The 15,339-nt window shown below is 48.2% G+C and overlaps 2 protein-coding genes across 2 annotated transcripts; one reads left to right on the top strand and one right to left on the bottom strand.

Moving 5' to 3' along the window:
* Window positions 1-233: 233 nt before the first annotated feature.
* On the bottom strand, window positions 234-8,712 carry AGTR2 (angiotensin II receptor type 2). The gene is made up of 2 exons (XM_015860243.2): window positions 5,551-8,712; window positions 234-3,897 (listed from the first exon to the last, which is right to left on the bottom strand). The coding sequence occupies exon 2, from the start codon at window positions 3,822-3,824 to the stop codon at window positions 2,703-2,705; it is 1,122 nt and encodes a 373-aa protein (XP_015715729.1). The 5' UTR covers window positions 3,825-3,897; window positions 5,551-8,712; the 3' UTR covers window positions 234-2,702.
* A 2,361-nt stretch (window positions 8,713-11,073) lies between these two features.
* LOC107312486 (nyctalopin-like) lies at window positions 11,074-12,454 on the top strand. Its single transcript, XM_015859954.2, has one exon. The coding sequence runs from the start codon at window positions 11,074-11,076 to the stop codon at window positions 12,358-12,360; it is 1,287 nt and encodes a 428-aa protein (XP_015715440.1). The 3' UTR covers window positions 12,361-12,454.
* Window positions 12,455-15,339: the final 2,885 nt, after the last annotated feature.

Below are 15,339 nucleotides of genomic sequence, written 5' to 3'. Positions count from 1 at the left end.
AGTGGGGCTCCCCAGCCTCAGCACAGCTCCTTGGGCTGCATGGCTGTTTTCTAGCAATCCCTATGGGAACACAGGGCTTGTGAAGGACTGGGACATGGGAGGGAACTGGGGTTTTGGCAGAGAAATGTTGTGGTGTCAGACAACTTGGAGCTGTTTGCAAATATCAGGGAACTGTTCGCTTAAAAGGAAAACAGCGGCTTCTCAATTTGAAAGGAAAACAAAAAACCACCCTATATTTTTGTCTACATTCTTCTTCAGAAAAATAAAGTAACATGAAACAAATGAACACAACACACCGGAGCTACGGAAAAAAAGTCTGAAAAATGCCATCAGAAACTGAAGCGTAAGAAAGGCACAGAGCTCTCCATATTCGGGTAGCTGTGCAAACAAAGCAGTGCTCTGACACAGCACCTCCCTGCTCCCAGCTCGGGTTCCTCTGCAGACAGACATTTGGTGCTATTTGTTTTAGCAAGGTGCTCAAACTCGCCACCTGTTTGAGACACACGGGATATCTGGCAAGTAATAAATACCACCACCGAGCTAGTGAGGTCTCCTGCTCTGTCACTCTTACAGAAGGTGACCTTCTGGGTAGGGGTTTGTGGAAGAAGTGATTTTCCTCCCCTCTCAGCCTCACCTCCCACCTAACCTTTCTCGTTTCCATTTCATTCCCGAGCAGATAGCAATGACCGCACCGCCTCAGCCCCAGGAAGCACTCGCTAATCTCTGCCTGCAGCAATGGGAGATTCTGCTTTGCTGATCTCTCATCCGGAAAGCTTTCCCAGCCCCTCGCAGGCATGAATGCTACCACAGCCAAGACCTCAGATTCCTCTCATACTTTTCTACCTGTGCATCAGGCAGAAGGCACGAGACCTATTCAAAGCCATTCTTTTAGAGCAGGTCCAAAGGGACATACTAACCCCGTGCCTTAGCCTGGTAGCAGGTAGGCAGCACTGGGGTCAACTACTGCAGTTAGTTTTGTTTTGTGACTACAGAGATCACCAATTAGTGGCACAGCTGTGCTCATTACTGACCTCATCCGTAACACAGCAAAGGTAATGAGGCTCCATAACCTCTTATTACTGCTCTGAGCCGGACGCTTTGAACACCTGGTGATTTCCTTTATGTAATGATTTGTTTCTTTGTAGCAGGACTGCGTTGTTTTGCTGACTGTTGAGCAATTAACACATTGTCCTTCCAGAAACATCCGAGGCTGCAGATGCCACGAACTCATTGGAACATTTTCAACTAGAACATTCCAGGGGAAACTCAGCAGCTCCTCTTCCGTCTTCTGGGACCAGCACCTCTCCAAGCACGTCCCCCAGCACCAGAACACCACAGCAGGGCAGCACCACCAGCACAAAGTCCCATTCTCATGAGCACCGGTGAAGAAACTGACCCTCATCCTAACAGCAATGAATGGCTCTTGCACCACGTTCCCATGGCTTCCAGGCAACAGCCAGCTTTGTGTTTTCAGAGAGGCCAGAATCTTAGTTACCCCGCCAGCATGTTTAATTCCTGACCTCTGGACCCAGAAGTGCTTAGATGAGCTTCAAGAGTAACTTGCTGGACAGATTTCTCTGAAGCCAGCAATCTTTTGGTCACTGCGGGTCATTCAGCCTGGGAACAGCCTGCTGGAAAGCCATCATGGTGCCATCAGATCCTTCTTTTCTAACGAGCCTATCAAACATGATCCTTTCAGAAGGATCCAGATTGGTGCTTAGGATCAGTACCTTACATAAGCAAGTTTGAATAACCAAACACAACCTCCAAATAAAATCCCTATTTGCCAAATACTCTCTTTTTCTCCTTGCTCTTATTTACAAATACCTGCACTGAGATGCGGATAAGAATTAGAAGTCCCACCACGGTCTTGTCTACGGGTATTAAGATATAGTCACAGACATTTTGCTTACAGTACCTAAAAATTACAGTAGTAGTTGACGTCTGAAATGCAGAAGTCCAAAGGATCAGAAAGTCCTTGCATCTGCTGGGCAGTGTGTGGCACTTACGCACGTAGCTCCACACACGTAGCTCCAGTTCCCAGGCTGTTACCATCACAAATGAGTACAATGGAGCAGAGCTAAGGACCATCTGTCTGTAAACCTGCTATGAGAAAGCCATAAAAACGTGCATGTGGTAGTACTTCTCCTAGGAATGCTTTCCTACCTCAAGCAATCTGTAGATCTGTGTCTCCATGTGTTCTCAGGATACTGGGCAGGAGCAGAAAGCCTGTTACATTTAACATACATTATCTATAACAATACGTATGTATACAATAAAAGTCTAATGTTTTCTTACATAAAGGTACAAAAGTATCTTCATTGCTTTATTTACACACTCTCAAATGAGAATCTCTTTAAGAAAATCAGCTTAGCCAGGTCTGCTACTCAGTACCATGCAGTTGTAGCTACAGTGCGAGGTTTCTTTGGTCTGTTTTGCTTTTTGTGCTGTATGAAGCGTTTGCTCGATCTCAGCCACATATAAACTGGTACTTTAAATGCCATCGAGTTTCCCAGCCAGAATCTCCCCTCTGTGTAAAACTTGAGCGCTCATTGCAGAAAAGAAGGAAGAATAGAAACGTGGATGAGAAAAAGACTCCCCTTCAAATAGACAATGACTGAATGATGGCAGAATGAACAGAACAGGAGAGAGGAGCATCCCCACAGCAGAAGCTGCACCAACACAGCCCCATGTCACAGTGCCTACAGCCAGGACTCGGGCTCCCTCTCCCTGCCCACTGCTGTCTCGGTGTCTCGGAAGCAGCTCCCTTTCCTCAAAGAAGAGCTCTCTCGTTGGCTGTTGAACTGGTAAAAAACTCGACGCTTAAACAAGCGATGGAGCTTCTCCTGGAACTGGTTCCCAATAAAGCAGTACACCAATGGGTTGATGCAGCTGTTAGCAAAAGCCATGCAGATACCAAATGGCAGCGCCGTGTCGATGATCCCTGTCACATCACAGTCATCAATGACATTCATATGAGCCAGGGCATCCAAAAAAGTCAAAACGTGGAATGGAAGCCAGCAAATTAAGAAGGCCACAACAACAGCAGCCACCAGCTTTAGGACTTTGTCTCTCTTCTGTTTGTTCTTGCCAAATTCCTGTGCTTTTATCAAGTGCCTCCTGATGCAGACGTAGCACGTGGTGATCACCGTCAAGGGCATGAAGAAGCCAAGCGCATTTTTCAGGAAGGCTGTTCCCACAGACCACTCCGCGTAGCTCTCAGGAGGAAATGCCATAATGCAAGCTTTCACCTCCATGCTGCTAATGTAGTGTGTGTCCCGGAAATAAAAAGTTGGGAGGGAGGACAGACAGGCAAGGCCCCACACAACCAATGCTATAAAATACGCCTGATGCGGAGTTCTTCTTTGGGAGCGGATGGGATGGACAATGGCATGGTACCGGTCCACGCTCATGCATGTAATGAAAAATATGCTTGCAAACATGTTCAGGCACAAGACGGAACTGGAGATTTTGCACATGAGAGATCCAAAGATCCAGTTGTACCCCTGTGCGTAATAGGTAGCCCAAAAGGGGAGTGTGGCGAGACACAGCAGATCTGCCATAGCCAAGTTGAAAATGTAGATATTAGCAACAGTTTTGGGGCTACTGCGATGACAGAGCACCACAACCACCACGCTATTGCCAACCAAACCCAGAGCAAAAACCACCGAGAAGAACGCTGGAATTAATGCAAACTGGTAATTGGAAGAGGTCAATGGGCAGGGAAGCGATGAGTGCGAGGCAGCCGATGAGTTTGCTTGTGCTGTATGGAGGATCTGCAGAGTTTCCCTGGTGGTGATGACCATGGAGTAGTTGTCCTGCATGTTGGTTCTGGGAGAAAGGGAGGTTCTGTAGGAGATTCATGTACTATCAGCACCTTGCTATCACATGGCTCACCTGCAGATGAGAAAGTGAGTTTGAGATATACACTCTGCAGCCATCTCAGCTCTGGAATCACACAGTCATAATAAAATAAAACCACTTAAAATGATGGCAGAAAGCTGAGGGCTGAAATATCAGGCAACCCTGCTGGACTCCTTTCCTCCATCCCACTAATAGGATGCAATTAGCACTGGGGAGGTCACGGCACTTTTTAATTAGCTGGGCAGAAAAGGGAGCAGCTGGGTTTTATCTGCTATTACAGATGGTTCTTGCTGCAGCCAGTGGAACAGAAAGATGATTGACTCTGGAGCTACAGATACTTCAGGAACTTCTGAGGCAAAAGGCAGCACTGAAGCTCCTTTGCAATCATTCTCTTGGATTTCTAATTCTATTTCCAGCACTGTGAACAGTTAAAATAGTGTAGACAGGCAGCACTTGCCAGCAGGGATCAGGTCGTTCACACCTGAAGATCTCCTGGGACTTCACAGGCGTGAATGCAGCCTTTTAGTGAGGCTATTAAAAAGCAAGCTTTGACTTCTTTAATTCACGGGGCTGGATACAAAGACACTGAAGGGTCTCTGCAGAGCATCCCTTACTGTTAGTCGTTATCAAAGCAAATCCACATCTCTCACTTCCACAGTGACTTTTAATTAGAAGGATAAAAGAAATATATCCCATGCAGATATAGGAAGTAGACACCCAAATACATGGTGCTTGCAGGCAGTGGATGTAACAGCATTATTTACCATTCAGTTAGGAAGATCAGGACTGGTTTTCAGTAGGGAAAAATATAGCTACCAAGCATCTGAAATGGGAGATTCTCTTGACAGATCAGACTTTGCTCCTGTGCTTCAAGCGGAGCATTTTTCGAACTTAAAGACTTGAATAGTTAATAGTTAATTAGTTAATAAAGAAATCATACCCAAAGTTCTCATTTTACTTAATGAAAAGACAATTCCTTTTTAATTAAGTCCTAATGGAGCCAGTCAGGTATTTAAGAATTCTCAAAGGGCCCTTAAAGCAGCAGAGATTTTGACCAAGCAAAGATAACAGAGTTGAGTAATGAGGTGTCATTGAAAAGAGAGTAACTGATCATTTCAGCAGTATTCTCTGCATTAACAGTTTAGTGAACAATTCCTTATCATCTGCTCAGTGCCAAAGATGCAATTCCCTCCGCTGAATGCACTGACAAAACTGAATTCCAGTTGTGTTGTCTCATAATAATGACAATTCAATAGGGAAATATTAACACACATTTCAGCAGCGTGCTGGTATTCAGGGTACTGGATCACAAACCCACGCTGTGTAATCAAACAGGTCTTAAACTGAGCAAGATACAGCACGGGGTATGAAGTCGTCTTTGCTCCTTAGCTCTGATGTTCTGAGCCCTTCACATTAATAGCGAGGAGCTTAAATCTCAGACCCAGTAAGAAAAAACAACCTGATATCCCTGTCTTAATAGAGGGACTGCACCATACCCGAGTTTAGCCACATTAGTGGTAACATTTTGTTGATAAAGATTCATCCCTCCCTGAACACAAACAACTCATAGCTTAGAAACTCTTTCCAAAATTCATTCCTACTTTTACCTGAGACACAACGAGGCATTTTATCACAAATAGTATAAAATCAGCGAAAATTCTATCCAACAACAGACAGCAAACATACCTCTGAAACCCCACTTCGGTCTGGATGAAGCTTCAGAGTTACACGCTCCTCTTTGCTGTTCTCCTTCTGGCAAGTATCACCTCCAGCTCTCTGCTCTCTTATATCTCCCCTTTTCCCACTGGGAGGCTTTACCCTAAATAACTCGAGAAGCGAAATATGAATGCCTGCCAGCTCCTTTTCCTTTTGGAAGCAGAAAGCCTTCAGAACCCCCCTTTCCAAAGCCACGTGAGCAAATGCAGTAAATCAGGAGAGAGGAACAAGACAACCAGGAGGAAAAAAAAAAAAGCAAGCAAGGACGCAAAAGGAAATGCACATAAATATCACCGCAGGTTTCTCCAGCAGCACTTGGGCCAGGAGAATGCAGCCAGACACAGCTCCCTTCTGCCCCACCTCCACCCCTCGTTGTACATGAAACACATACAAGCCTGAATGCAAGGATCTGTGCTTTTCAGCAGGCAGGGGGATTCCCACACACTGTATGGAGTCCCAGTACTTGCTTTCGTACTTGAGAGATTAATAGGCTGTTAGTGCTGGCAGACCTGTCTGGAATGTGGCTGTACAGAGGCAGAAAGCAGAGCAACATCACAGTATCCACACCAGCATCTCTGAGCCTGTCTTACTATTAGTGGCAAGGGAAAGATGCTGCCCAAGCCCTTGAGATGATAACACACAATGCTCAGAGGGAGGAGGGCAGCAGGAAAAATCCATGTGGCACAGAAAAGTTTGGATCTGAGGCTGCCATAGGGGAGTGCGTGATCAATGGCAGCACATCAGCAAGACTGAGAAGTCATGCTGACTTCCCATCCACGCAAATCTGAGTTTATCCATCTGCTTCCTCCTCACCTCTCATGCTCTGCCTGACCCCAGGCTCCCTCTACAAGAAGTTCCTGCTTTGTCCAAGAGGGCTGAAGGAGAATAAACACTGAGGCAAAGAAATCATCCATCAGCCTTAAACATTTTGTGCTCTGAGTGTGATCTCAGCAGCAGCAGCACATCCACTGTTGAGATGGGCACTGTGCTCCTCAGTCAGGCTGCACGTGCCAGCCACAAAATGCCCCTCATATAGTAGGGGTATTCAACCATGGTGGTGGCTGGGGGCAAGCCGAGTGATTGCCTTTGCAGCAATAATATCCATGATAGTTCAGGGGCTGAAAACATAAAAGACTTAACTAATTAGCTTTAAGACAAAAATAATTTGCACTCTGTTCAAACGTACCACAACCAATGCTGGGAGACAGCAGCTCTGCTCAAGGGGCATTAAACACACATCCTTAGAACCCCATCCTTTCTTCAAACCAAACATCAGCTGGATGTGCAAATGCAAAAGATACATGCCCTGCTGCAAAGCAAACAAAATGCAGCCAGCCTTCCTCTTACATGCCACAGCTCTGGAGGACGACTGGCTCTTGGATGAGTGACGTGAACTGTCAGCACTCCCCTTTACCCAAATCCATTAAGTGTTTTACCAACCATACGTGACAGCACACACTCAGCTAGGAGTTGCTGCTGGTTGTTCTGTGTGCAAATGGCCGCTTAAAGCTCTTGCTCCGCCCTTCATCCAGCATCCACAGTGCACTTTGTAAGCATGGAAAATAAAGTCGGAAGCATGAGAATGTTTATTTTGCAAAGATAACAACCTCAGATTGTTTAGATTTCAATATAACATTTTCCCTTCCAGATATACTTCTGATCCTCACAAATGCTGGCACTCTTTCCTGTTGTATCATTACCACAAAAGCAGCTTAAAAATATATTCTGGGTCCACATCTCTTGGTAGAAAAGAGCTGGATCTGATGCAGCCAGCACAGTGGGAGTCCCACCTTGGGCTGCCCTTTGCCAAATCCTGCTCTTCTTCTCCCCATACATCATTGCTCCATGTATGGGATCCCTTATCTGATGCCAAGTTCTGTTACAAAGCTTCATTTAATCATGTGCAAAAATTCTGCCTCTTCTATTTCCATGCCACTTGTTTCTTCCTCCTGCTGTTTCTGAGCAAACTCAGGCTTCCCTTTCTACTCTCAAGTCTATACACCAAAAGAGGCCATTAGAAGTCTTTAAAAGCAAGCAAACAAAAAGCAGCCACACAAAACTCGCGTCCACCATTTGAGTAACAGCTTCTGGATCAACCCTTCAAAAACATGAACTAATGCAGCCCAGCTCCAGGATCTTGGTCTTTAGCATGACAGTGCTGTTGTCAGGGCTGGAATATTCCAAGCAAGCAGTGTATCAGATGGCTCCAGCAGACTGTCAGAGCCAGCTCCTGAGGTTAAACCTTGCCACATTCTCCAGGCAACATGGGATCCAGCAACAGAACATATTAATGGGCTTCATTTGTTTCTTTTGGAGAAAGTAAGAGAGAAAAATCTCTCCTAAATGTACTCCCCACACCAACTCGCTCTGTGTGGGTCAGAAAGGCTCTGACCCCTTCAGTGCTGATTTATAGCAGCATTCCCTGACTGTCCCCATCCCTCCCCCACAAAAAACAACCTACAAAAACCCCATGGTCCCAGGGCAGCAGCAGAGGATGGGGACTCAGTGCCTTCACACAGCTTGGGGGTGATGTGGCTACACTGTGCTGGACACTGAGCCTTCTGCAAACACATACACACACCCCAAAACTGTTCCTCCTACAGCTGGGTTCCCTCCGCACTCCATAAAGTTTTATATGCATTCTTCCTTCCCACTTCTGTTTGTTTAAGAGTTTCTTTAGGTATTAATTGTAAGATTGAGGTACCCACATCCCTACTCTGCAGCGCACTTCTGGGGGACCCTCACATCCCTTTAAGGATGTGGCTGTGAGCAGACCCCATTAAAACCTGATGCCTGAAGCAGCGAGTCCTGCTCACACACTGCAGTGTGTGTCCAGCTGATAGCAGCACTAACACTGAGCTTATCCAACACGACAGTGCTCGAACAAAGTATTGGCCCCAAGCATTTTACAAGTTACTAAAAGCAGTACAGAAAACAAACACATAAGTGACTTTGGAAACACGCTGCACCCAGTGCCAGCAGGAGCAGTGCGTGCACTCACAGCCCAGCACCTCAGGGTGAGCAGCACAGCATGCCTGGCCTGAGCTCCATGCCCAAGCACTGCATGGATCTGAGCTGTGCTCCAGGTACCAGTGCTTGTCCACAACAAGCACGGAGCCCACCTCCCACTGATGCTGCTATGGACAAAGCAAAGCATTTCAGGAATGAAAACCAACTCAGCAGGAATGCAACAGGAACACTTGGGAACTCATGGTCAGCAATACAATAGTAAATACCAGCTCTTCCATCAGAGGTAGTTCTCACCTGCTCCCTTCCCCCCCACCCCAGACTTGTTGCTGAAGCCAAGTGACCCAATGCCAGCAGCCTGGAGGAGAGAGCTCCCATGTGCCCAATCTCTGCTTTACTAGTACTAATACATCTGTAAATAACCCAGCATGTAAAGGACGTTTCTTTTTATGTTTTCAAAGCGTGTTTTTAGGAACAGCTGAGAGCTCCAGAGAGCTCAGAGATCATAAAAAAAAGATAAATAAATCTCCCCTCTTTTCAGAGCTGCATTTGCTGTAAGCATCACATCACCTCCCGCTGTGAGTGATTCCACCCATCTCACCTTTGTTCACCAGGAAGTTTAAAGAAAGCAAACCTTCCTCTTTTAAGTCCATTAGACCCACATGACTGTCCCGAAGTAGATGCTTTGTGGACTGCTTATAACTACTGTCCATCTCATGAGCAAAACACAGCTCCTTAAAGCCTGCACTATTAGGCAGGGCACTCAACATCGGCTACAAATAATTTCTGAAGTAGGTGCGGTGCTCTGCAAATCCCAAATGTCAGAGAAATTAGTGAGTGAAGAACAGGCAGAACACACCAATGGCCATGATGTGGTGTAGTGCTTTCTGACAGCAGACCTGTAGTGGCTCAGCCTTCCCATCAGTGCCAGAAGGATGAGCCACCGCAGCCAAACACATGATGTACTCCAGAAAAGCCTCCTAGCAGATGGAATGGGACAACCACAGAGTGAGAGAAGGACTTAAATAAGGGCGAAAGTGTGGCAATACTCATGGAATAGCAACCAGAAAGAAAGGCTGTGTAGAATTAAAAGGACATCAGGACAAGTGATCTGTCTTCTTCAGCCTGTATTGCAATGCTCCAGCCAGAGGCAAGACACACCATTCCTGGCTGGGGACATGGAGCCCAGCAGAAACCTGGCTCCTTTATAGTCCCAGCTGAGACATGGAAACAGAACACACAAAGGTTCAACCATTAAAGCCTCTGGTGTGGCCCCAAAGGTAACAGCAGCACCTTTCCATCTTCTTCTGGTGCTCCCAGGACAAACCCCTTGCCAAGGCCACGACGCCTCTGCTGTCAGGGTGAGAACCAGCATTTGGCCAAGGCAAAGCCTGTCTAACTAAATAGATGATGTTATTTACAGCTGGAAGATGGACTCCATTACGCAACACAGCAGCCCCAGCCAAGCTTACTGGGAGCAACTATTCTTTGGAGGGTTGTTGCCTGAAAAAAAATGAGGAGGAAAACAGAACATGGTGATCTAACAGCACAGGAAAGCTAATCTGCTTCTGCACAGCAAACAGTGGGGTTTGTAAACCTGCCCAGCTCACACCATTGGGCATATCATATACTTTGAGCCACTGTTTGGACAGAGCTGGCAGGCCAAGTTTTGACAGCCAGAAGAGGGGAGAGTGCTGGGGAGGAAATCCAAGCCTGTAAACCAGGATAAAGAAGAGCCAGCAGATCAAGAAGCTACGAGAGGCACCTGAATGGATGGGGCTGAGATAAGGGGTTTCAAACACATCACAAACTTGATGAGTTCAATACAGAGAAGTGAGGGCCCCTAGAGGCTGCTCACACTTTCTCCAGGGCACGAGCAACAAGAGGATTGACTTGAGCAGGGCAATGTGAGGATGGCTCAGCAATGCCCTCATGTGGGCCCAAGCTCAGCTCTTGCTGCTCAGCGGCACCTTCAGACGCAGGGAAGAGCAGCATTCCCTTGGGGTGCTCTGAGCTTTGCCCCCCAGGTTAATCATTCCCCACTCACGGATGGCTCTGGGCTTATCCCGGAGCAATGCAGCATCAGGACGTGGCACTGTCCTGCATGTTTCTGGCTGGCAGCAAGCACGAGGTTTGCTCAGCTCATTACATTCTCCCTTTGAGGAGCCACATTCATCAACAGGGTCACTCAGATCTGGGGGGAAGTCTGTTACCTGCTGCTGTTTGCAGAGAGCAGGAGGTGGGAAAAACAGCACTGTGCAGCACGATGCTCAGCTGCAGAAATCTTTCTGCCTCAGTAATACCCTTTGCAGCACAGCAACACTTAATCAGCTTTTATCTGCCTAAGACTTGATCCCCATTGGGCTGCAGCAGACAGAACTGCCTAATTTAATTTCATCGTGTGCTAAAAGCTCAGCCCAAAGGTCCCTGCAATGCTTGTGGTTCACGTATCCAAAAGGTACGTGCTCTTTTCCTTGTCTTCTCTACTATCCATGATTAGATGTGGTGTTTGACCTGTGGCAGATCATGTTCTTTCTTGTTATATTTACATTTAACTGTGCAGCGAAGGCTGGACTGAGTCTGAATGTCTCTGATTCGTGCCCAAGCATGTGCAGATGTGCACCCGAGGAGGTTATCCACTGTAACAGAGCTGGACTGAGAGCCCTCCCTGGGGAGATCGCAGCATCCACCGTCTCCCTGAACCTCTCCAATAATTACCTGCGGATTCTGACCACCAACACATTCAGCAACCTGACTTTCCTCCACAGCCTCTGGCTGGATGGAAACAACCTGACCTTCCTCTCCCCAGGGACCTTCCATGCTCTTAGCAAGCTGCGGGAGCTGGATCTCAGCAGGAACTCGCGCCTCACCTACCTGCACGCAAACACCTTCAGGGGGCTGTTAAACCTCATCAGCTTGGACTTGTCTCACTGCAACATCTTTGAGATCCACCCGCTCCTGTTTTCACACCTGCCCTCTTTAGAAAGACTCGACTTGGCCTCCAACAACATGCGCTATGTTCCTCAAGCCTTTAGCAATCTCTCCAGTCTTACAAGGCTGTCCCTGGAGAGCAACCACATAGAAGCCATTGGCAGAGATTCCCTGAAGGCCCTGGAATCCCTGTATGATCTGAATCTCAGGAAGAATCGGATCTGGATCATTCAGGACGGCGCTTTTACGAAGCTCCTCAGGCTGGGCGTGTTAAATTTAGGACACAACTTCATCTCTGATTTGCCTAATCAGCTTTTTGATGGGCTGATCCAGCTCAAGACTCTGCACCTCGAAGCCAACAGGGTCACTGCCATCGACTGCACCTTCAGACTGCTGCTCAACTTGAGAAGCCTGTACCTGAACAACAACCAGATCTCCTCCATTTCAGACTCTGCTTTCTCTTACTTGAACAAGCTACACTTCCTTCACCTGAGCAAGAACAACCTCAGCTCGCTGCCCCTCCGCTTGTTTGTAGGGCTGCCCAAGCTAAGGTACGTGTTCCTGTCCCACAACCCCTGGAAGTGTGACTGCAGGATGGTTTGGTTCTTGAGGTGGACGGTGATGTCCAGGGGAGCACTCCAAGGCCTGGACTGTGCCTTCCACATCCACCACAACACAACAGCCCTCAGCATCCCACAACCAGGGGACCCCATGGACTGCACGGCACCACCTGAGCTGGACAGCAAGGACAAGTGTGGGGCAGCCGGTATCAGCACAGCTCCTGGGCATCCTGCACCCACCTGTAAGGTCCTCCTGCTGGTAGTCCCCTTCCACACGTGGTATTTTGCAAGGAGATGGGTCAGCTCAGCAGCCTTGCTTTGACAATATCTCTGATACAACATGGAGGACACTTATTTTCCTGCTATTTGCATGTGAGCAATGGTTTTCATCACAGCTGATTTTTTTTACTATGAAAAAAGAGCATTATTATTTTTCTTCTTCTTTTTTTAATAGAGGAATAAACGCTTTCCTTCACAGGCAGTGATTAAATCTGAAATGCTGGTGTTGAGATTCAGTGGTAACATCTGTGTGCAAATAAAACCCAATGATAGCAAGCACAGGGCTGGGGGGGTTGGGCTGGGGATGGATATGGGGCTGGGGGATGGATGGGGGGCTGGGGAGCATGGCCCCACTGCAGCCTCTGCTCACCCTGTTTGCTAACTGACTGCAGCCACGTGTGCTCTCCTGAGGCAGGATTTCCTGTGTTCAGTTCATACTGAAATATGAATTGCTTGCAAATGTTCCAGCACAACTGGAGCCTCTGTAACTGGCTCTGTCTGTTAGTGCCTTTGTGGTAGTTGGTGTATGGATTGCTTTGCTGTTAGAATCCAGGGCAGTGTTGGAGGAGTGGGCACAAACATCCCAAAAATAACACATTCAGCCCTCCATTGCTCCTCACAGTACCGGCCTCAGCTAACAAAACACTGCAGGACCCCTGCAAACAACTCCAGTATCTCAGGGTTGGTAGCAGCCACATGCCAGGGATCAACCACACTTATGGTGTAGTTCAAGGCTGAACAAGGCTCCTTCCTGCCCTGTGATTAAACTGATCTGATTAGAGCTTCATCACTGCCCATACCTTTCCTTGAGCTCCTCAATCACCATCCCCAGCACAGCTGCTCCAAGCATCCCACTCAGTTTTAAGTGGCCAATAAGTGCCCTATCTTATCTCATTTGACTTAGAAACATAAGAATAGCTGGGTAATATTGCAGAGAGATGACCGAGTTTCCAGCACTTATCACTGTGGAAACCACTGTAGTTATCATTGTTCAGTACAGGGGAGCTGGGCTGAATGACGTTTAAGGGTCCCTTCCTACTCAAATGGTTCTATGTACTGCCATGAGACTTGCCCTATGGCTACTGAAGGCACAGAGCTGGTGGTGGGCAATGGAGCTCTGTGACTTTTAATGGCCCTTTCAAGCTCAGCCATTCAGTGATAGCTGAGATGACACCAAGCTGTTCTCTGTCCTACACAGATAGATTGAATACAACCCCAGGTATCAACAGTGGGATTACCATGGAATAAATACTTCTAACAACTACTGAAGTTTCAAAGCAAGAATTATTCCTTAAAGGTGGAAAATTAGGATTTTCACACCCAAAAAATGGGAGAGCAGAGCCCTGGTTCCCTCCGACCTGCCTATAGGCACCTCTAGAGATGAGGATCCCATCCAACCTGCCCATAGGCACCTCTAGGGTTAAGGGTCCCATCCAGCCTGCCCATAGGCACCTCTAGGGTTAAGAGTCCCATCCAACCTGCCCCATAGGCACCTCTAGGGATGGAAATAATAACTTGCAAAGAGGAGATGAAAAAGAAACCTAACAGAACACCCTGAGCCCCAAACAAGTCACCTGGAAGGGCTGTCAGTGCTGCTGTCACTGCAGGGACTGGGCTGTCCTGCACAGCTCCTCTTGCATGGGGCTGCTGGGCCTCCAACTGCCTTTATAAAAGGCTGCAGAGCTGGGGCAGCTCAGGGTTTAATAATGGGTGTCTAAAGGTCACAGCTGTGAAGTTTTAGGCTGTTATGGACAGCTCAGGGAGGTTTGGGATTGGGGCTGTGGTGTGGAGTGGGCTTATGGAGGGAAGGTTTGGGGTGGGGTGGAGGGGTTGGGTGATGTGATGATGGGTTTTTGAGGGAGAAATGTGGGTTATGGGAACAGTGAGTGTTTGTGAGGTAAAGTGCAGGCATGGCAGTGCACAGCCCTGATGCTATTGGACCTGCAAGCAGGGTGTTATCTCTTGGCATGGCCTTCCACAGCTGTGGGGCTGAGGGCTGGGTGGGGCCAAGGAGGTACTAGGATGCGTGGGGCTGAGGAGATGTTGGTCACAGGATGAGGAATCCTGGCTGGAAAAGCTGAGGTAAATAAAGGGGATGAAAGTGGAGACTGTGGGTAAAGCTGAGCTGACATCACATGTAAACCAATGCTGTTATGGCTTGTTGTTGGCATGGAAGAACCTGCTGAACATGTGGGGCCGCTCTGCAGAAAAGGACAGGGCTGGACCTTCTGTGCGTGGGGCTGAGATGGTGTATGGGGCTGAGATGCTGCAAGGGGCAGAGCGTGGGTACAGCTCTGCAGGCATGGGTTGCACATCCATGGTGCTCTGGGCCCCTGAAACCAGGGGGTTATCTCTGGCACAGACCTTCCAGAGGTGTGGGGCTGAGATGGAGACGTGTGTGGGGTGGAGATGCATGTGGGGCAGAGTCGATGTGTGAGGCTGAGATGGAGACACAGATGGGGCTGAGACGGAGTTGCACATGGGGTACAGATGATGTATGCGGGGCTGAGATGGAGATATGTGTGTGTGGGGCTGAAATTCCCTCCTTCCTTTGCAGCACCAGCAGAGAGGGAAGAAGAGGCGAGGGGAAGATAGAAACTGAAACGAAAGGGCTTTCAAGCCCTGCTCGCTGTATAGCAACTACAGCTATTGCTGCAGACCAGCAGCGTGGCCGCCCACGTTGGGTGAAGGAGAAACGCAGCACAGCAGCGGCCCCCGGAGGGCGCCCGCCCCGCATCCCGCACAGCCCGGCCCCGCACGGCTCCCCCTGGTGGCCCCGCAGCCTTTCGGCTCCACGCGTGTTATTGCTCTCTGGGATGCGCATCCACCGCTGCTCCGCAGAACCTGCTGACTGACAACGAGACAACCCACACCACGCTGATGTAGTTGGGGTCATACAGCCCAACCTCAGACAGCTCCCTCCATTCTGTGGCTCTTCCTGGTGCAGAACACACAGATAAGCAACGCTAAAAGCAACTGAGAGCAGGCTGCTGTGCTGGACCAAAGCAAAGAGAACACTGCA

The sequence above is a fragment of the Coturnix japonica genome, chromosome 4 (assembly GCF_001577835.2).
Source record: "Coturnix japonica isolate 7356 chromosome 4, Coturnix japonica 2.1, whole genome shotgun sequence".
NCBI classification, from domain to species: Eukaryota; Metazoa; Chordata; class Aves; order Galliformes; family Phasianidae; genus Coturnix; species Coturnix japonica.
This window is presented reverse-complemented; position numbering and strand designations above follow the sequence as displayed.